The sequence below is a fragment of the Podarcis pityusensis genome, assembly GCF_964106645.2.
Source record: "Podarcis pityusensis genome assembly, chromosome: 7".
In the NCBI taxonomy this organism is placed as follows: domain Eukaryota; kingdom Metazoa; phylum Chordata; class Lepidosauria; order Squamata; family Lacertidae; genus Podarcis; species Podarcis pityusensis.
In genome coordinates, this window is record NC_138031.1 from 18,798,565 (window position 1) to 18,820,858 (window position 22,294).

The window sequence follows — 22,294 nt, forward strand, 5'->3', positions numbered from 1 at the left end:
TTGAGTGCTTAACTTGTAGTAATCAAATAAATGGGTTGTGCATTTTTACAATTCACTGAGCCTGTTCCCTGCTGAAGCGTCCTTCCTGCCACGTGGCACTAGCAGCAGGTAAGCTGTATGCCCAGAGCTGAAGAGCTGAGGAGGTTACAGGACTGCATTGCTACACCACCACTGTGAGCAACACAACTGCATAAATGAAGCTGTTGTGCACTGCAACTGATGAACATAAAACAGAATGCATCACTTTCTAATGTGTTATTAATAGTAAACGAATTTATGAGTAAGAAGTTGATTATCAGGCTTATTATGTTTTTCATCTGGTCTGTTTGTGATCCTTAAACTTCATTATTCTTGATGTGCATGGTATATCATAATGGTTTAGTAGTACTTTAAATCAGTTTTCTCACTGAGTCTTAAGTTCTGGAAACATTTACTTTCCAGACCACAGACGGAAATTATGTTTGTGATTCAATTTGGTATTTCAAAGGCCACATGACCTTAAACTTTCAATATATAATTACCTATAGTTTGCTTACAATGGGGTTGTGCTTACATTTGTTTGGTACTGTTTATAATGATAGCCTGTAATTATATATATATATCTCCCAATCCTACCCATGTCTATTCACATGTAAGCACTATAGAGTTCAATGGGGCTTACTTAAAGGTAAGTGGTATAGGAATGCGTCCTTATTCATGTTCTACGGAACAGTCTATTATATGTTTTATATTTTATGGTATTTTCTAGATGTTGAAAATATATATCTCCAGCTCACAATGTTTTGTTTTTCTTCTGCAGTAAATGAAGGCGGTATTAAACAGGCATCCAATTTGTGTCCAGATCCTGGAGAACCTGAGAATGGAAAACGGATAGGCTCAGATTTTAGGTAACATTTGCAGTTCAGGGGGTGGGGGGAAGACAACTACCCCTTTTGGGCCTAAATTAATGATATATAGACACACAACTATAAATCTATGTATCTGTCTATCACTGATACCCAACATGCATAGCCACAGACTCTTATAGAATTAATTAAACAGTTCTAATCTATATACTTTTTATTGGTATTGAATTTCATTTAGATGTTTAAGTAGCTGGGAACATACTTTAATACCTTTCCTATTTTAAATGTCACCCATCATTAAAAGATGGACTCCAGTATTAAAAGGTGGACGTTCCAGTATTCAAGGCTAGACAATTTAAATCTCTCATTAGAGTACAATTATTAGCTTGATCACATGGCATGTACAGTTGTAAATTGTTTTAGGGTGTCTCATGGGAAACAATTCAGTAATGAAATAATACTTATACTACTAATTCTAGTACTAATAATAGAAATAATTGTTGGGGAGGGACTTCAGGGGACACTATAAATTACTGGGGGGTACAGCCTTTGGAACATGAATTTACCACCCATGCTTTAAGTCACTGGCAAGGGAAACCAAAATGAGGGTGTGTGATTTCCTATTTCATCTCAGTATTTATAGTAACCAATCATCATATGTAATGTTTTGAGGTCTCCTAGTCCTATCTAAGACTTTAGGGGGTAGTTGCTGAAATCTAAGCCGTGTTGAAGCTCTCAATTAGATTAGTCATATCAATTAAAGATTTTTTTGAAGCCATAGTTAAGTGATATGCCAAGATACCATTATAATATTGGTCACAGATACGAGGCATGCTGGATATAGGCTTTCCTAAGTGCGTTTTTGTGTGTCTGTGGACAATCCAGTTTGGCAGATGACAACCTAATACAAAGTAATTCACATGGAAGCCATATGAATGTAGCATCTGCTCTAGCTTTTGGCACCAAGCAGTTTGATGACCCAGACTAAATTGCCTTTGTTCTGTTTAGCGCAGTTTGGAAGTCTGAAGAGATAGGAGTAGATGGTACACAGTTGCCTGAGCACCAGCTTCTGCTCTTGAAAAACAGCAACGTAACCTTTGTGTGACCCCATTAGAATAGCTCTGTTACCAAGGTCCAAAGTTAAATGGCCCAATTTCTGACCCATGATCAGGTTTAATACAGTTTTGTGTACTTGGGAGTCTTCTTCTTCTTTGGCAAGTAAGATTGTCTTCCATAAACACGGTTTTAACAATGAGTCTGTAAGTGACTGTGGAGGCCAATTCTGGATCCACACATCCTTCCACAGTGTGGACACTGGTTTCCGGGCGGGAGTTGTTCATGGTGTGGATTTGCCAAATGTGCCTTCCTCTTAGCTCATTTCTCCCTTGTGTCCTGAGTTTGAGTGTCTTCAAAGTTCATGACACCTTTGGTAAAGGCTGTTCTCCAATTGGAGCGCTCGCAGGCCAGTGTTTCCCAGTTGTGAGTGTTTATACCACATTTTTTTTAGATTTGCCTTGAGACAGCATTTAAACCCTTTTTGTTGACCACCAGCGTTATGCCTTCCATTTTTAAGTTCGGAATAGAGGGGTTGCTTTGGAAGACACTGTATGACTTACCGGTACATCTGGCTCAACATGCATGATTGCAGTGTAAGGCTGCAAGCATGCACTTAACCTGGAAGTGAGCACCTTTAACCTCACTGGAGCTGGTTTCTTAATAGACATGCATAGGATTGCACTGTGATATTTTTTTTTAATAGCAATAATTTGATTACTGGTCAACCAGTATTAGGAAATAAGATCATCAGCTAGCGCAAAGAATTAAATTGCTTTATAAAACAAGATTCTAAATGTCAGGTTCCCATAGCTGGGGAAAACAGCTTTGTTATGGACTGTCATCATTTGTAGAGGTGACCCTAGCAAAGCGACCTGCAACTTTTGAGAAGAGTGGGTGCAGGAATTAGGGAAATACGATTAATAATAAGAAAATAAAATAATTTCAAACAGTTTCAGTCTTATATTCTGACCAATTGACGCTAAAAGTTATAGAAACTATGTGCAAAGCTGATTTCTACAGGTGTGCATGTGTGGGTATGTGGCACAGAGGCAGAAAGGCCTGAATATTCATCATTTTCCAAGCAACCATCACTAGCCAAACTAGCAAAGAATGCAGAACAAACAGTAACAAGGTGTTGCCTTCAACATGCCTTCTCCGGGGACTGGAAAGCCCCGGTAAAAACTTTCCCTCTGATTTGAAGCTAGGCCTGTCAGTCACAAAAGAACTCTTCTTCCCACTTCTCCTTATTTTGACATTTTCCTCACATGACAAACTTGGGAAGAAGCATTTCAATTTTTGCAGACACACTAGGTGAAGTGTTTCTTTTTTTTTAATGTGCACACCTGCGAAACAGCAAGTGACCAACTTTGCTTAGAATTCGAGAATTATCTGAACCCACAGCACACCCTTCTCTGCAACAGTTTAGCAGCCGAATGGCAGTTCTCTGATTAATGTATTTTATTTCTTTCCTGAAATTTATGAAAATTTAAATTGTAAAAAAACCCAACCCCATAGCAGTTTACAAAAAGTTAAAATGAAGAAAAAAATTACAGCCATACTTTAAAACATGTAAAAGTTAAAATACTGAAACAGATTAACATTACTTCATCTTTCATGTTTCTAGCAACTTTTTGACCCTTTTAACTGAAAGCCAAATTCACTTTTATGATGCTCACTTCCAAATTTGTACTACTGTATTATTTCGAAGTTTAAGCTACAATTTTAAGGTCCTCAAAATGAAGTGTGCATAAACACCGAGTTCTTTAAAAAATCTGAAAATCACCCAGAGGAAACATACTAATAAATAAATAAATCTGTGAATATAGTAAACATAAGAAGATGTTTCTGAAGGACTTTTAAATAATTGAAAAATACAAACACATATATTGGTAACATAAACATAATAATTTATTTATAGGTTAAAACTACCCTACAGTGCTTTAGATTTGGAATATATACATATGTGTATGCTATTTCATATATATAGGAAGTTTTTGCAGAAACATAAGGATTTCATTACTCACTGGAGCTTCTTTCATTTTATTTGCATTTCTATTCCACAGTTAGTTGCCCCAAGTCTCTGCAGCTAGTTATCATATACATTTAAATATTATATATACATACTGGAGTGGAAAGGCTTCATGTGTTTAACTGCATTTCCATAATGATTTTAGACTTGCCTGTGAAACAGTAAGGCAAGCAGGTATATTTCAGTAGGTGTACTGCTGACCTTGAGTATCACTTCAAATCTCAGTGCAACCAGTCTTATGCATAGCTGCTGGGTAGATCAGTGATTTAAACAGAGTTTGGCTAAGACAGCATTTGAAGTGATACCTAAAGCCTGCACTTCATCTACTGAAATCAAGGTGGTTGTCATGATTTAAGCACCCAGAAAAAGGGAGGGGGAAATTTAATTGATATCCCTATCTCCCACACCTTCAACTTGAAGTGCAAAAAAAGGTCCCGTTCATTTCCATGGGACTTCCTTTTGCATCAGAAATTGCAGACACTAGGACCCTGATATGGATCAGAATCCAAGCAGTGAGATATTGCAGGCATGGCCAAACTTGGCCCTCCAGCTGTTTTGGGACTACAACTCCCATCATCCCTAGCTAACAGGACCAGTGGTCAGGGATGATTGGAACTGTAGTCCCAAAACAACTGGAGGGCCAAGTTTGGCCATAACTGGTTAAGCATCCCTTGGACCCCACCTGAGGGTAGAACTGTGCAAGGGATGTGGGTGGCGCTGTGGTCTAATCCACTGAGCCTCTTGGGGTTGCTGATCGGAAGGTTGGAGGTTCAAATCCGCAGACGGGGTGAGCTTCCGTTGCTCTGTCCCAGCTCCTGCCAATCTAGCAGTTTGAAAGCATGCCAGTGCAAGTAGATAAATAGGCACCACTGTGGCGGGAAGGTAAAAGGCGTTTCCATGCACTCTGGTTTCCGTCACGGTGTCCCAGTGCACCAGAAGCAGTTTAGTCATGCAGGCCAAATGACCTGGAAAGCTGTCTGTGGACAAACGCCGGCTCCCTTGGCCTGAAAGATGAGCACCACAACCCCATTATCGCTTTTGACTGGACTTAACCGTCCAGGGGTCCTTTACCTTTTAGAACTGTGCAGTAAAAATCAAGTGCAGTTGACCCTTGCATGAAACCAAAAACCTCATCCCAAGTACCCTTAATTGGAAATAATACCGACAGAATAAATTAGAATTTACTTGTGAGTAACCATGCATGATATAGGACTGTAAGATGTGCCCAGATATTCATGAGATTCATAAAAAGTTATAGATGCTTCCTTAAAATAAAAAAAGGAAACTTGAAAGCTGTAGAGCCCTATGGGTGGGTGATTCTTATGCCCAATAAATTAGTCAATTTTCTGCTCTGGATAGGGTTGCACTTACTCTGAAGGAGCAGGTACACAGCTTTGGAGTGCAGCTGCAGGAAAGTCCGGGAGGCCTGCTGCTGGCTAATTAGGGATTTAAGAATGGAGATGTACATCCAAATGCAAATCCAATTTAGGCTTGCAGTTCCTAAAGCGAGGATATTTGACAAACACTGCGGAATTTTGAAAGTATCTGAGAAAATGGAATAGAAAATCAATGGAAATAAGGCAGAATTATGTGTATAACTTAGAAAACTATGGTGAATATTAATTGTGTGCCCCCCTTTTTATTGACACGCTCAATTTTAGCCTGGATGCGACAGTGCAGTTTTCTTGCGATGAAGATTATGTACTACAAGGGGCAAAAAGCATCACTTGTCAAAGAATAGCAGAGGTTTTTGCTGCATGGAGTGATCACAGACCAGTATGCAAAGGTAAAAAATATGATTAATTTGTACTACTAGCCAGTTTCCTTTAAAAAAAAGAAAAAAGAACTTCTAATAACAATCACCTGAAAATATTGTTGAAATGCAAACTAGTGATTTCTGTTGTTTCCTTCTCATTGCTTTACGTTTACTTGTTAACACATTTGGTTCACTGCACTTCCTTCTATCTGTCACGCCACAATGTGATAACAGGTTTACTTTACAAGAAACATTACTTTAAAAGAATGTAAGGCCTTTATATGCTTCTTTAGGTCATCCCTTTTGCTGCTTCCCCTCTAGATTAAAGAAAGAGAGAAAGCACTGTCCCAAAATCCTAACATGCCAAAGGCAAGCCTTGAACTACTTTCCCTTTATAGCTAGAGCCATGCCACACATTATTATTACTGAGGCTCTGAGGCTCTGTAGATCAGGACAGTAAAATGATGAGTGCTGTGAAGCTCCAGCCAGGCCACAGTATTTGGCTTATATGTTCAGTTTGGTTTACTAAGTCTCAAGTTGTGGAAGTGCTGATTGAAAGCATTTTGTAGACCCGGGAACTCATTTGGAATTGCTGATTGGTTTAGTGCCACAAAGAATGAAACTAATTGCCTTACCGGGAGCCAGTGCTTCTCCCTTGCTTCTTCCCAGTTCCCCTGAACTGAGGAGCTTCATTTGTCCACTGATCATTCATCACTAAGGACATGTCACCATTGAAAGAGGTTGGACTAGACACTATTCTTTGTCACTTTAGTTGTATATCCTTCACTTTTTGCATTAAACTTTCTTACAATTAACGAGGATAATAAATTCTTTGGTAACATGGATTTTTGTTGTTTAATGTTTCTATTTATTTCTAATAATGCGAACCTTTCTTCCCACACCACTCTCAGAGCCAGTTTTCGGCATGCTTTCCTAGCTTCATCCCCAATACAGTGGTACCTTGGGTTACAAACACTTCAGGTTACAGACTCCGCTAACCCAGAACAAGTACTTCGGGTTAAGAACTTTACCTCAGGATGAGAACAGAAATTGCATGCCATTGGCGCGGTGGCAGTGGGAGGCCCCATTAGCTAAAGTGGTACCTCAGGTTAAGAATGATTTCAGTTTAAGAACGGACCTCCTGAACGAATTAAGTTTGTAACCAGAGGTACCACTGTACTTTAGCCAAGCGTTGGCAGTTCTTTGAAAGCCATAACCATTTCAATACGCTTTAAGGGTGGATCTACACGCGTGGTTTATAACGTTAAGAATGTGTTGTTAAAATTTGACACCAGAGGGCGTCACCCACAATAGGGAAACTGCATGTTAAATGTTATAGAGCGATAGATAGATAGATAGATAGATAGATAATTCTAATAACGTTTAAAAGATCAGTGTAGATCCAGCCTAACTGTCTTGCTCATTATTATTCTAAGCAATGTTGGCAAGAGGTGTGTGGTTTTTTAAAAAAATAAACATACAAGATGATAAAAGATCTTGAAACCTATCCTTATCAGGAACGGTTGAAAGAATTGGGTCTGTTTAGCCTAGAAAAGAGGAGACTGGGAGGAGACATGATAGCCATCATCAAATATCTAAAGGCCTGTCACATGGAAGATGGAGTGAACTTGTTTTCTCCTGCTTCAGAGGTTAGGAACCAAACCAGTGGCTTCAAAGCAGATTCCCACTAAACATCAGGAAGAACTTTTATGACCGTAAGAGCTGTTCTATAGTGGAACAGACTTTCACGAGAGGTGGTAAATGCTCCTTCAATGGAAGTTTTAAAGCAGAGGTTGAATGTCCATCTCTCATGCATGATCTAGTTGAGATTCCTGCATTTCAAGGGGTTGGACTGGATGACCTTTGGGGTCGTTTCCAACTCTACAATTCTATGATTCTAAGATTCTCTTTCTCCATTTTAACTGCTGTCCTGTTAATGAGTCTTTTTACAAAATCGGATCTCCTCAAACTCATAGTTGAGCTGCAGTTTTAGTGAACTCAGTTGTGCACAGCAGTTGCTCACAGATAAGTGTTTCCAAGCAGTGGATATACTGTCTGAAGAATAGCACAGATGTTAAAGGGAAAAGCAGAGGCACTACTTTAGGACTCCTACATGCCAGCTATTAAATCAGTTGCCTGCTATGCAGTAGCATCCAGTGTGGGTGGAGGGCACAGCTGTGGTGCCATCCTCATGACTCCAGCATCACTATAGCTTACCTGGACAGAACTATGACAGGGCAGGGCAGTGGTAAGTTGGTTATCTGTTCACTCTTTGCATATCCCTATGGAGATCAAAGAGACAAAATAAATATGATTTTGGGGGTGCAGTTTATTATTTCAGTTCCTATGCATGTTTATTTTGAAGCAGGTTGTTCAGGTAAAGGAGAGTAAGCCTAGCCAAACACTGTTGGGGCCGCTTGAGAATTGACACTCATAGGGTTGGGCTGCGTGTGGCACACATATAAAATTTTGTATGTGAAAACTCCTACATGCATAGGCCAGAATCTCATGGTTAGTCATATGGGCTGCAGATTTATGAGGCAGATTTGGGGGCTTCCTGTGGGACACTGGCAGCCTGCCTCAGAGCTGAGTTGGGCCTCCCGTTGCTAGCAACCAGAATTGATCTAGTCTATCTGAGATACTAAATGCCTTCGAGGATCTTACTAAGCTCTGTTAGTTAGAGCAACAAAGGACAAGGGGGCTGGGCACAAAAGTGCCAAGATAAGTTTAGGGCTTATAATCTTCAAACGGAGAACTACTTAGCTCTTAGCCCACATGACCTTAGAATTTGGATTTCTGATTAGAATGCCAACCAAGACAGAGCATCCATCATTGTCTCCCATTACTCTATTTGGCACCCCCTTCCCAAATTAAGACCAATGACTCAAGGTCCCATTACCTTGAGACCTCCCCACAAACACGCAGGGCCTTTGTAGAACGAAGATTCCAAGGTTAATGTTGTAAATTTCTTTTTATGTTGTAAACTGCTACAGGTTACATTGTATGATTTTATAAGAAAGTTTCCTTTTATTCTCTGTCATCCATTATAACAGCCTTTGGCTATGTACAATAAAATTGACTCTTTCCCCCTATCTCTGCAGCCCATGTTTGGGTGGGTGGGTTGGGGGGAGAGACCTTTGCAGCAGCATCCGAATTAGACTTTTGTCTTATTGGAGAAACGCTTCTTTGAAGTCAGTTCAGGGAAATGTTAAATATGGTTTTCTCCAGCTTGGATTTTTCCTTCTTTCTTAATCCTCTAAGCGCCAAGCAGCTGTATTAATACTGTTACTTTCAGGAGTGTGAGATTAAAGGATTTGTTAAGGGGTATGTGTATGTGTGTGTTTTGGTTCACACTGCTGTGTGAGCAGCAGGCAAGCCAACTGATTATTTGTGGCCTGGTAGTTTTTGGAGTTATTTCCAATACTGAATCATTTGTTCTAAGATACAGTCTGAACATGAGGAAACATTAATATGCAGTAAATGTTTTGTACCAGCTACCAACACCCCCCCATCTCTTCTTGTATTGAATTCAACCTTCTAACATCTTTTATTTAATCTTTTCTTTCTTTAGTTCCTTCTTCCTCTAATCTCTATGTTCCTTCTCATCAGAATCCTTTGGCCCCAATTTTATATTTTATCATATTACAGTTTATTTTACTAATCCTTTCCCAATTTTATCTGACTTGCCCTTTTGAACAGAACCCTATTCCTATTGAACTGTGTCCTTTCTCTCTCTCTCAATTACAACATTCATTTCTCTCTTCTCTTGTATTCTCTTCTTGATTGTTGTTACTTTCTGAACATAGTGCAGAAGTGTGGTCACTCAGAACTAAGCCTCATTGTGTTCACAGACCCTCCAAGTGTCCCGGTTTTCCAGGGACAGCCCTGATTTAGAGAAGCCATGCCAGTTTCTGATTTGATCCTGGAATGTCCCACTTTTCCTTAGGATGACCCAATTTTTATAGGAGAAATGTTGGAGGGTATGGAGATACACTGGCAGAGGAACTGGAGTGCGGAGGGAGCGGACCACCACCTGCACCACTATTTCGGTAGGGTGCCATCACGGTGCCCCCCCTGGACACGCACCACGCCATGCCCCTAGAATGTGCGCCTCGCCCCTGCAGACGGCGTGCCACGCCCTCGTGGGTGACGTACCATGCCCTTAGGATGCACACCACGCCCCCGTGGGCGGCGTGTCACACCCCCAGGAGGCACGTCATGCCCCCGGGGAGGCACCAGCCACACCACGCCTGCTCTCCTCCCCCAGTAGTGGAGCATGCAGCTTTGCCACTGTGGAGATATCCAACCCCCGAGCTGTCTGAAGGCAATTCTGTATAGGGAAGTTTGTTGTTGTTGTTGTTGATGATGATGATGATGATGATATACCACCCTATACCCAGGGGTCTCAGGGAGGTTCACAAAATAAAATCAAGATATAAAATGTTTTTATGTATGTTGGAAGCGGGGCCGGATTTAGGCTTGATGAGGCCCTAAGCTACTGAAGGTAATGGGGCCCTTTATATGTCCAGCTGTCCTTTTTCAACAACAAATTGTCACTGGTTTTTTTGTGTTGAATATATGCTATATGGTAATTTATGGACCTAATAGGTATCTAAAGCCATTTGAACATAACAAATAGGAGCCTACACAACACAAAACACTGTTGCTGTATGTAGGTTTTTTTTTATTCATTTTTTATCTTATATTTTGGAAATGTACATCCAGGTTTTTTTCCTTTATTTTTTTGGGGGGGCCCAAGAGGGTGGGGCCCTAAGCCAAAGCTAGTTTAGCCTATATGTAAATCCGGCATTGGTTGGAAGCTGGGGCAACCCAATAAGCTGTGTGGGATATAAATAGTAAAAGGATCATTATGGAATGGGATGCCCCTATTTTCATGAGAGAAATGTTGCAGGGCATGTGTTCAATGAGGCTCATAAGAAAGGAGCAGCCAGTCTACTTCAAGTAGCTTACTCAAAATACTATCTAGATACAGCATCCCCAACCGCATTGTCCTGGCCCTTAATGCAGAAGTCATAGTCTTGTAGGGCCAAGCTTCAGTGCCTGAGCCTCTTTCTGATGGGTGCTGCTAGCATGTTGCACCCAACATAGGGGGAAGTGGTCATTCTGAAGGAAAGCTTCTTCCCCCTAGGTATGACCAGAGCTGTTGTCGTTTTTTCTAGGCCCAATTTATCTGGGTATGTGTGTGGAAATTGCCACACCCTGGACTGGCTCCAAGGCTCTCATTTGAAAACAGTTCCCTTCCCTTGATGCAGGACACATCTCACTCACCATTCCAGAGAGCTGTGGAATGCCTTGTCCCTGGAAGTCAGCTTGACTGTTTAAACTGAGTGGGATCTTGATGCTTTCTCTCCGGGGAGAGTCAAATAAGCTGGGTGCTGTCTTGCAGTCCCTGAGTAAACACTTAGTTTTCTTAAGAACCTCAGAACCCTGACCCCAATCTGGGGGCTGTAGGTTTTTTAAGAGAGGGAGGCCAGTTACCAGACAGTTGGTGATATGACTAGCAGTTGTGCAAGGAAGGGCATGAGCAGGCTTCCCATTGCAGGGCTTCTTCCTAGGCAAGTGTATAGAAAGTGATTGCAACTTTTAGTAGCTTAAGTGTGTGCAGGACTGTACTCATTTTTTAATAAAAAGGACTTGAAAGAAACATACATTTGGGGAAGTTACATCTTCAAGACAGTGTGACTACCATTTTTATAAGAATTGGGCTTTCTAATTTGTATTTCTGTTTCCTCTCTTTTCTATATCTTGTCTTTTTTATTATAGCATCCATACATTGCTTTATTCATGCATCTAGATCAGGCATGTCCAACCGGTTGATCGCGATCTACCAGTCAATCGCGGGGTGTCCCTGGTTGATCCTGGTCAATCGCGTGATCCTGATAGATAGCCCCCCCAAAAAAGCTGAACAACCCCAAAACAAGCTCAGCAACTTTGCTTCCCTCCAAAAAGCTGAACAACCATAGCTCCCTCCATAAAGCTCAACAACTTTGGTCAATCCAATGGGTAGACCAGTTTTTTTTTTTTTAACAGGGAGTAGATCACAGTCTCTTGGGAGTTGGACATGACTGAGCTAGATCTTTCTATCTATTTTTTTCTATCTTCCACATATACATAAATTATAGCAAAGAAACAAGGGACATTATATTTTAATTTGTGTTTTTTTTGGTACATATGAAATTACTATTAGATTTTATTTTTATTTTTTAAAAAATGAAGACCAACCAGTCACCTAAGAAATTCCAATCTGTTTATGTACATATTATTCACTGAAGTACACACTCCAGTTTTTCTATTAAAATATTGCATTTTATATCAGGATTCATCTTGCTTAAAAATAATTTACTTTGTTAACAGCATGCAGGTTTATTACAAACATGCTGTGTTCCTGACATGATCAAATTCATTTAAAGCTGACTTTATTGTTCAGTAAAAATAGTTCTAATAAAATCTTATTGCTATATAATGCATTGCTCATAAATTACTTTTAAATGATATTAAAGCATTCTTTGAGCAATGACAGCAGATAATATTCTAAAGAAGATTTTCATTAAAAATAGAGAGGATTCCATTTAAGTGTTTGCTTTCAATTTAGCAAAGAAAGCTGTAGGAACTCCTGATTTACTACTGCTTGCTATATGCCGCTGGAGGGTTGTAGTTTGTGATCTATAAGATAAGCCTCAGATTTTCTGTTACTGCCACACAGCTTGAGGAACTCCCTAGCACAAACCACTTTTTTATGATATTCATTTTTTCTTCCGTGCCCCTGCAAAAAACATGACATTCTGTGAAGGTATTGAGTTACTGTTTGCAATTCTGTTAAATATTTGCCCCAGACCTTCCAAGTGTCCCTGTTTTCCAGGGACATCCCCGATTTAGAGAAACTGTGCCAGTTTCTGATTTGATCTTGGAATGTCCCACTTTTCTTTAGGTAAAGGTAAAGGGACCCCTGACCGTTAAGTCCAGTCCTGGCCAACCCTGGGGTTGCGGCACTCATCTCGCTTTATTGGCCGAGAGAGCCGGCGTACAGCTTCCGGGTCATATAGCCAGCATGACTAAGCCGCTTCTGGTGAACCAGAGCAGTGCACGGAAATGCCGTTTACCTTCCCGCCAGAGTGGTACCTATTTATCTACTTGCACTTTGATGTGCTTTCGAACTGCTAGGTTGGCACGTCCCTATTTTCATTGGAGAAATGTTGGAAGGTATGGAGTTATCCAATCCTGAAGGCAATCCTGTGTAGGGAAGTTTTGTTGTTGTTGTTGTTTAATGTTTTATTATGGGGGTTTTTATGTTGGAAGCTGCCCAGATTGGCTGGGGCAACTCAGTAAGATGTGTGGGGTATACATAGTAAAAATATCATTATGGAATTGGATGTCCCTATTTTCATTGGAGAAATGTTACCCTCCTGGATTCCTATGTAATGATGTGAGAGCATTCATCATAAACAGCTAGAAAATGTGTATGTAGAATAAGAGCAGATAATAATACAATGGTGAGGTTGCATATCTGTAATGCATTTATTTTGATGAAATACTAAAGTACTCAAAAAGGGATCAAAGGAATGCATGTGGGTGTAAAATGAAGAGCAGATTCCCCATGCCTGCTTGATCAACTTCTGACTTTCACATATTTAATTTTAAGGTGTGAAGGTAGATTCTAACCATGTTCAGTCAAATGCAGTTAAAACTCCCCTAGTGATCCAGTATCCTGCATAATCAGGGTTCCTGGTCAAAGGAAGGATTCTTACCACATGCAACTTAACCAGGGATGGGAGAGAAATATGACAAAAGTGAATTCCGATGCAGAGACATCCATTTGCACTGTGCAGATTGGATTAGATGTCTGCTCAAGAATCTGCACCTTGCCTGATCTCCTAATTACCTTGCCGATCTTATAGGATATGGTCTGTGGGCTGCCCCTCTGGCTTTTCTTGCTTGTTTCTTTAAAAAAACAACAACAGTGTACTGCTGCCTGCAAATGGCTTGCTAGTACACAGGAATCGTGGGTGCAGAGATGCTTCTTCTAGTACAATCCCCCCTGAGAGTGATGGCACTCCATCAAAATGTGTTGCTCCCAGGGGTGTTTGCTTCTGTGTTTTCCATAGATATACTGGGAGAAGTCCTATGGGCTAGCTAACAACTTGTGAACAGCTGCACTTACATTTGTAAAACAAGCAAGAGAAGACAGAAAGGCAGCCATCAAGATCAGCTTGTTGTTCTTTTCAGCCAAGAAATTATATGCAGGTGTTGTTGTTGGGGTTGGTTTGTTTGTGTTTGAATATGCATGAATTCATTCTAAAATATCTACACAGAACTGGGACAGGGCATGGGACCAGTTGAAATGGGTTCTTCAGCCTACCTCTAGAAATCCACACCCATAATAAAACACCACTCTGGAGAGGGCCCTCTGGAGAGGGTGTCACTGTGGGTTAAACCACAGAGCCTGGGACTTGCCGATCAGAAGGTTGGCGGTTCGAATCCCCACGACGGGGTGAGCTCCCGTTGCTTGGTCCCTGCTCCTGCCAACCTAGCAGTTCGAAAGCACGTCAAAGTGCAAGTAGATAAATAGGTACCGCTCCAGCGGGAAGGTAAATGGCGTTTCCGTGCGCTGCTCTGGTTCGCTAGAAGTGGCTTAGTCATCCTGGCCACATGACCCGGAAGCTGTACGCCGGCTCCCTCGGCCAATAAAGCGAGATGAGTGCCGCAACCCTAGAGTCGGTCACAACTGGACCTAATGGTCAGGGGTCCCTTTACCTTTACTGGAGAGGGCCCTAGTTATATTTGAAGCAGTTATGTGACGCAGCATGACAGCTGTAAGTTCAGGATCTGGAAGGCAATGAATTTGCCCATACAACACAGTAATGCAGCACCCTGTGTCGTGGAATAAGTTCTTATTTCCTTTCCCAAGGAGCAGGAGACAAGAGAACAAAGACTGTGAGCACAGGGACAGCAATGTGCGAAAGGGTAGATGGTACAAGTTTCTTATGAAAGTCTTACAGAGCTGAAATAGCAAGCAAGCACTAATTTAAAACATACTGGAACAAAAAGGTGTGGGGTGCCATTCCTCTGGGACAAGGAGGCTGCTGGTAGCAGCAGGAAAGGAACTGAACTCTGATTTTGGGTCTGGATACAGTCTCAGCCGTTATAACCAATGTGTGCTTTTCCATTGACTGAAATAGGTTGTGGGTTAGAGCTTGCACTCTCTTCAATACAGTAATTCTCATTAGCACTTCAGATAATCAAAGGGCTAATAAGCAAAGTTGTTTAATAACTCATTCGATATTGCTGGTGGCTGGATTTTGAAAAGAGACTACACTGAAGGGCAATCAGAGGGTCAAAGAGAACTAGGTCATTTGTGCAGTTTTATTTATCAGTTCAGAAATATTGATTCTTCAGAGAACTGCACTGAGCATAAAGGACACATTTAAGGTCTTCTTGGCTTCTGTTCCTTCCAGTTCTTCAATAATTTCACACAAGGCAGTAAAACAGTTCGATCTCTGAATTTTTTTAAAAAATGAAATTTAACTTAACACTGCTTTTCAGATATACAAACTACTTGTGCAGTCCTATGGATGTCTGCTCAGAAATAATCCCCAGCAGCTAATCAGAAGCCGCAGTTTGGTTTTCGAACATTTTGGAAGTTGAACGGACTTCCAGAATGGATTCCGTTCGACTTCCAAGGTACGACTGTATAAGCAAAACTTTCACCTATAATAGTTATGTCTAGGCTGAATTTCTATGTAAACTTCCTCAAGAACACATCCTCTTTAAAAAACATACTTACAAGTAAACATGCATGAGAACAGCCTGTTAGCATAGCAAAATATTATGTATGAGCACTTTAAACTGATGTTTTTAGTGGTGTACAGTAACATCAAGACTTAAATAATAAAATACAAAGCAGATTTAATCATAAATCATGAATTCCAGTTACAGCAACGTATATGGCTCTATAACATCAGACAGACAGGGGAATGTTTCAGAAGAAACTCAGCCAGAACTAGATATTAAAATTGCAAGGGCACAGAATAGCATTTCAAAGAGGCCAAAGCATTCTAGGGTAAAACACACGTTTGAAAGTCATTTACAAACAGACACCAAGTACAGGTGTTTTTGTACAAATGGTAGAAGTGTCTGAGCCAGGAGTAGTTGAAAGATTCAGGAGAAGCAAAAATAAGTACAGACGACTCTCAACTTACACCGGGATTACATTTTGGGTATAGCACCTAAAGCCCAAAATGTGGATAATCAAAACACATTGGGCTCAATGGTGGATTGGATTGCCCAAGTCTTTTTTTCCTGGACACCTGCCCCCTTTCTACGCCCTTCTTAAGTTTTAAAAATTATTTTGCCAAGCGCATGAAGCTGAATGTGCACAAGTTAAGTGTGCACAAATTGTGAGTTACCTTAACACAGGGCATAGTAAATCAATGGTCCTCAACTTGGATAGGTTTAAAAGGGCATTGGACGAATTCAAGGTGGATAAGGCTATTCATTGTTAGTAGCCACAATTGCTATGTTTTCCCCCCACTGCCGGAGGCAGTATGCTTAATTTTAAATAACAGGTGCTGGAAATCGTGAGTGGCAAGATTACTGCTGAGTTCATGCCCTACTTGTGGGTTTGCCTTAAGCATGTGGTTGGCAATTGAGAGAACAGGATACTGGATGCAGAGCTCTTCTTAGTTCTGATGGTTAATTACTTACTGGTAGATGCAAAAATTATATCCGTTCTAGGATCTCTAGAAAAATCCTAAGGTGCCAGATGTCTAAAACTGGCTGTTAAAATTTGGGATAATTCAGTTATGGGGAGGAGAGTTAGATTAAACATAGATTCTAAAATGCACAGAAATATCATTCTGAAAGAACTTTATTTTGCTTCTGGGAGCACATAAAAAAACCCCATAGTTTTTAGAATTACATTACAGATGTTGGGAAATATTATTGTAACAAACCTTTGATTTTAAAATAGCTGTATTCTGTTGAATCTAATGAATGAGAAAATATTATGAGAGTAGGTGGTATAATCAATTGCAATCAACCATGGAAACAAAACAGTGAATAAAGATTTGGTATGCAGGCTTAGAAATGCAAAAGAACATTTGCCCCAACACCTTTGGAGGAAAGGAGCTCTATGTAAAATGCATCTTAAAATAAATAAGATAAAAATAAGGGTAAAGTAGTGTTAATGTTTCCCAAGCATAAAGCGGAAGGACAGAATGCTAAAAGTTTTTGCAACAAAGAGCCAGAGTTTGCCCATTATTTATCATTAGAGTTCATTTCAGTCCAGAGCAATGATGAAAAAAGAATATTGAAAGCATAGAGCCTGTGATGTACTTGGGGAAAAAAATATTAATGCAAAACCAACAAAACTGCAGTGCCATTAGCAAGCTAAACATAATGATGCTACTGGCAGCGAAATTGAACTCTTCAAGCATAGGAAGAGAATTTTATTTAAACTCATCCAACAAAAATGACTGTCCTCAAGAATTAAAACATGGATGAGGCTGGTGCCCTTGAAGCTTTCCACTTGTTACACTCTGAGAGTTCTAAGTCAGGGAGCCACGTTAGACTGCAGTCAAAAGAACTTTGGAAAGTGGTCGACATTGTAATAGTTTAAATAACATGCAATGTTGCAGGCTAATGGGGTAAAACCTGAGAAAACGTATTCCTCTTTGTAATGATACTGCTAAATGGATAATTGATGAAACTGCAGAGAGCTGGGAGGACAATGGGATATTGCTTTTTCACACCTCAAATCCTCCATGCTTTACATTTGCTGTGAAGCAACTGTTGCTAAAGAATGGTTACTGCTGATATGCATTTGATTGAGATTAGCACAGAAAAACAAAAAACAGTTGTGAAATGTCTGTGTACATTGATTTGGTAATGATTCCAGATTTGTTGCTTATCATTGACCTCCACAGAGTTTCATCTATATAGTCCTGAATGGATCAGGAACGGATCCATATCCCATCACGTTCTCCAGTGGCCCCTTTTCTTATTACTGTTGTGAAAAAGGAGCCATTTTAGGTAGCTCTTTAGCAACAGGCTATGCAGGGGAAGAACCCAAACTGCAGTCCCTATCCACCCCTGTGTTTTCCTTAATTCCCTGGGTCAATGCTGGTTTGGGAAGAAGCTACAACATGACCTTGTCCTATATGGCTTGGGGCTTTTGTATTCCCATTACAGCTTGTGTGATTCTGTGCCCAATTACTTTGCTGTAAATCCCACTGAATTCAGTGGGACTTGTTTATTTATTTTTCCAGACACTTCTATATGGTCACATGCAATAAAACAAACCGATACATATTTCTAAAACCAATGAAAAATAACACGAAATAAACTCAGCATAATTTAAAAGAACAAAGAACAATAAAAGGTAATGGGAACCATACACTTAATAGACTTAATGGTCTTTACTTCATAATCAACAAATTGTATGTCTTCACTTCCCAAAGTTTTGTGGAAGCGGTACGTCTTTTTCTGCCTCCTAAAACAGTACAATGCCGAAGAAGAAGAAGAAGAAGAAGAAGAAGAAGAGTTTGGATTTGATATCCCGCCTTTCACTCCCTTTAAGGAGTCTCAAAGCGGCTAACATTCTCCTTTCCCTTCCTCCCCCACAACAAACACTCTGTGAGGTGAGTGGGGCTGAGAGACTAATGCCTCAGTGAGAAGTTTTGGTGCTGCCTCTGAAAAGGCCTGCTTCTGAGAATAGGATCACAACTTACACAGATTTTACTTACATAATTATAGTTTTATGTGCTTGTCCAAAAAAAAAATTGTGAAAGGTGGGCAGAGAGTGTGGGAAAAACTGTCCAGGGGCAGGAAAGCGGGAAAAGTCAATAATCACATGTACCATTTCCTTCACCTTACGAGAGTGATCAGAGGCACCAGCATAGTTTGCAGGTGCCCTCGCAAGAGCAAATGAAGGAGCACAGAGATTATGTGAGTGGCCTAAAAAAGTTATCAAAGGAGCAGCCTAGGGAGAGCAATAGAAGTACACATGGAGATTGCAATGCATGGCCCTAAAATGCAAGGCAGCTTGTTCAACTGGTGGACAACCTAAGAAGCAAAGATGGGTTCCAACACTGGAAGAAAAAGTGGCTGTGCTAGATTGCTTGAGAAGTGGCAAGTCTTGTCTGCAGTGTGACACACAAAGATGACCGCAAGAAGTACAGCAGTTGTCATGAAGATTCAAGAGAAAGAAATCAATGTGGCTGAGGCAGCAAGTGCTCCAGAAACTGTGAAGGTGATGAACCAGGTGTGTAGCCAGGCTTTGGTCAAGACTGAGAAGGCATTAAACTTATGGCTGGAAGATGTGAACTGCAAACATGTGTCTATTGAGGGTGTCACATTGTGACAAAAGGCTCTCACACTCTATGCACAATCTAAACCTTCCATCGAGGGTAGGCAGTCTGTGAAGCAATTCAAAGCCAGTCCTGGTTGGTTTAACAATTCTAGGAATTGCTACAGCCTCAAAAATGTGCACATACTGTAACTGGGCAATCTACAGCTGCAGACTAAGAGTTGTCAAAAGCCTATGTGGAGCAGTTAAAGAAGTTGTTAGATGACAAGGGATATCTTCCAGAGCAAGTTTTTAATGCTGACAATATGCAGCTCTTCTGGAAGAAAATGCCTGACCGTAATTACAGCTCCAAAACGGAAAAACAAGCCTCTGGCTTCAAAGCAGCTAAACACCATGTGACTATGTTGTTCTGTGGCCAGGCTTGCTGTATACATTTGAAAACGCCCACACCTTAAAAGGCAAGAACAAGAATCTCATTCCTGTTTTCTGGCAGTCCAATAAAAAGGCTTGGTTGACTACAGCAACATTTCTGGATTAGTTCCACAAGTGCTTCATACCAGAGGTGAAGTGCTACATTGAAGAGAAACATGAGGACTTCAACATGAGGACTGTCAGGCTTCGGGGAAGTGGCTTCCTTCCCTTTGGCCCATAGATAAAGCGAGGGAGCAAAAATAGTCCCTTACCATTTAAAGAGATTTTAATGATCACAGTGAAAGAACAAAGAGTCCATTCTCAGAGTAAAGGTCTCCCAATTAAGGTTCACACCCACTTCCCCCCAAGTCACCCGAGTCACTTCCTCATCTTGCAACCTGATCTCACAACCACTGTGTCTTCTGTGCAGCTACCTTATCTAATCTCATTGACCTTTGACTGATCGGCTGGATACTTACCAGCAAACTGGAAACTCTCTCTCTCTCCCGGTTCTTCTTCTCCTATTGGTTCACCACCCAGTTCTACCCAACTTTTGTCTTCTGAACTATGTCCCTCCGCAAACCACTGCTCCAAATCTATACTGTCCCACTGCTCCTGGGAAGATTAAGGATCCTGATCAGGAGCAGGGGGAGGGGGAGGCTCCCACCATTCCTCATCTGTGCAGCCCTCCTCAGCACGGTCCCTGACAAGGACTGCTTCTCATTGTGGACAATGTTCTCCTCTTTGCACATAATAATGTTGAAGTTGAAGTCTTCTCCCCACCATATGACCTCCCTCATCCAACAACGGTGTGATTCACTGCTGCAAGGTGATTTACAGGAAGCTCACTTTCTCATGGATACTGAATGCTATGGATGCTGATTCCAATCTTAATCTCATGGAATGCTGGAAGTCCTTCAACATTGCCAGTTGCATCACTTACCTCAAGCAGGCAATGGAGGTATTTGAGCCTGAAACAGTGATGCATGCTGGCAAAACTTTTGGAAGGAATGTGTGAGAGATTTTAAGTGTTTTCCAAGCACTGAAAACAAAGTGAACAATATAGATCAAAGCTGGAAGAACTAGTGTGATTTTGTACAGAAGCAGAGGTGGATTTAGGGGGCGTTTCCGCACTGGGCTCTGAGCCAAGAGGGTGATACAGGGAGTGCTGGAACAGTGACAAACAGTGGAAAGTGAGAGGTGGGGGGACACCAAATTTAGGCATTGTACAGGGTGCTGCTGACATTTTAAAGCCCAAAGTCTGCCACTGGCAGAAGATAAAACTGACAAAGAAGTTGGAACCTGCATAAATTTGCTCAACTCTTCCAAGCGATAAAGCATGTCGGTGATTTGATTGCTGAGTTTGATCCCTCCATGGAATGAAGCCTCAAAATTGCACGAAGGATTACAGACACTGTGAGACTGTACCAAGAAATGTTTGATTAGCCCAAGAGACAACAGCAGCAGTTACCGTGCTTCTCACAAAAAAATATCACCAGCCAACACAATCAACCTCTGAAGCTGAACCACAGCCAAGCACTTCATTTGAAGCAGGCTGTCACTCACCCACACTTGTCCTCCTGGAACAACATCCATCTCAGAAGATGAAGACTAAGCAATGCAGTTGCCATTCATTGGTAAGTGTTGTGCTAAGGTTTTTATGGTTTTTAAAGGGTTGTTCTGACTATACACAATTTTGCCTTCACATGCTATTACCCCGGGACGTAACCTCCACGTAAGATGTGATCCTACTGTAGACATGGTATTATTGGGCAGCAAGACACAATGAGTACTTCTTAAATGTTACTTTCTAGCCCAAACTGCTGGTAACATTGTTTTTCCTTTCACTTTCTCCATCCTCCTACTAACCACCAATCAACTGAGCTTCCCTGCCTTGAGTAGCATTATTGTATTATGTCCATTGATGTTGAGCTTTTTAACCGTTAGCTTGATCTCCAGCTCAGCTTGTTTGACTATCTGCTTAAACTCTTGACTCAGCTATCCTGATCAGCTTACTCAAAAGCCTTTTGCCTGAGTTCTCAAAGGCCATTTTTATGTTGACAAATAATTTTTGTGCAGCAGAAAAGGGTCCATACATTGATTATACATTAATATATAATCTGTTAAGTTTAAAGCTCACCAAAGACCTGGATCTGAATATGAGAAGTGTGTTTCCTCACTGAGATAATACTATTCATTTTTCAAGTGGGGTGGGGGGAGTGTAAGATAAAAGGACATATTGCGTGCATCACAATAAATTATTGACCCTGCAGAAAGGAGATTGTTAAAAAGAAGGTAATCCTATGGTGCAAAATAGATCAGAAGGAATTCAAAAGTTAGCTAGAAATTTATGCATGTATTGCTGACTGTAGAGTTTGGATTTGATATCCCGCCTTTCACTCCCTTTAAGGAGTCTCAAAGCGGCTAACATTCTCCTTTCCCTTCCTCCCCACAACAAACACTCTGTGAGGTGAGTGGGGCTGAGAGACTTCAAAGAAGTGTGGCTGGCCCAAGGTCACCCAGCAGCTGCATGTGGAGGAGCGGAGACGCGAACCTGGTTCCCCAGATTACGAGACTACCGCTCTTAACCACTACACCACACTGGCTCCTTATGACTGTAGCTTATGGTTAGGGAGAAGAGAGCTTAACTAAGAGTCTGGGGTTGGATGTTATGCTGCCAGAGCCAAAGCTTGGCTTAGCTCAGCATGGTGCAGGATCAAAAAGGTCTGGGGAGTAGCAAAGCGACTGCAAGCTCCACTCTGGAAGTTGCACATTTGTGTGGTCCTGATAAGCTATAGTTTGACTTACTGTGCTGTGCAAAGCAGGCAAATGAGTCTTTGACAACAATTCCACTCTTCTCTGTTTGTTTCTCG

At 41.0% G+C, this 22,294-nt stretch overlaps 1 protein-coding gene across 5 annotated transcripts in view; it reads left to right on the forward strand.

Annotated features, from left to right (window-relative positions):
• CSMD3 (CUB and Sushi multiple domains 3) overlaps positions 1 to 22,294 on the forward strand; it is a 578,955-nt gene that overhangs the window by 288,291 nt on the left and 268,370 nt on the right. For all 5 annotated transcript variants that reach the window (XR_013988260.1, XM_081012460.1, XM_081012461.1 and 2 more), the window contains 2 exons: positions 800 to 887; positions 5,592 to 5,716. Coding sequence is in view for 4 of the 5 variants with exons in the window: in XM_081012460.1 (XP_080868586.1) it covers positions 800 to 887; positions 5,592 to 5,716 (213 nt within the window). In the remaining variant the exon portion in view is untranslated. The remainder of the gene's footprint in view (positions 1 to 799; positions 888 to 5,591; positions 5,717 to 22,294) is intronic.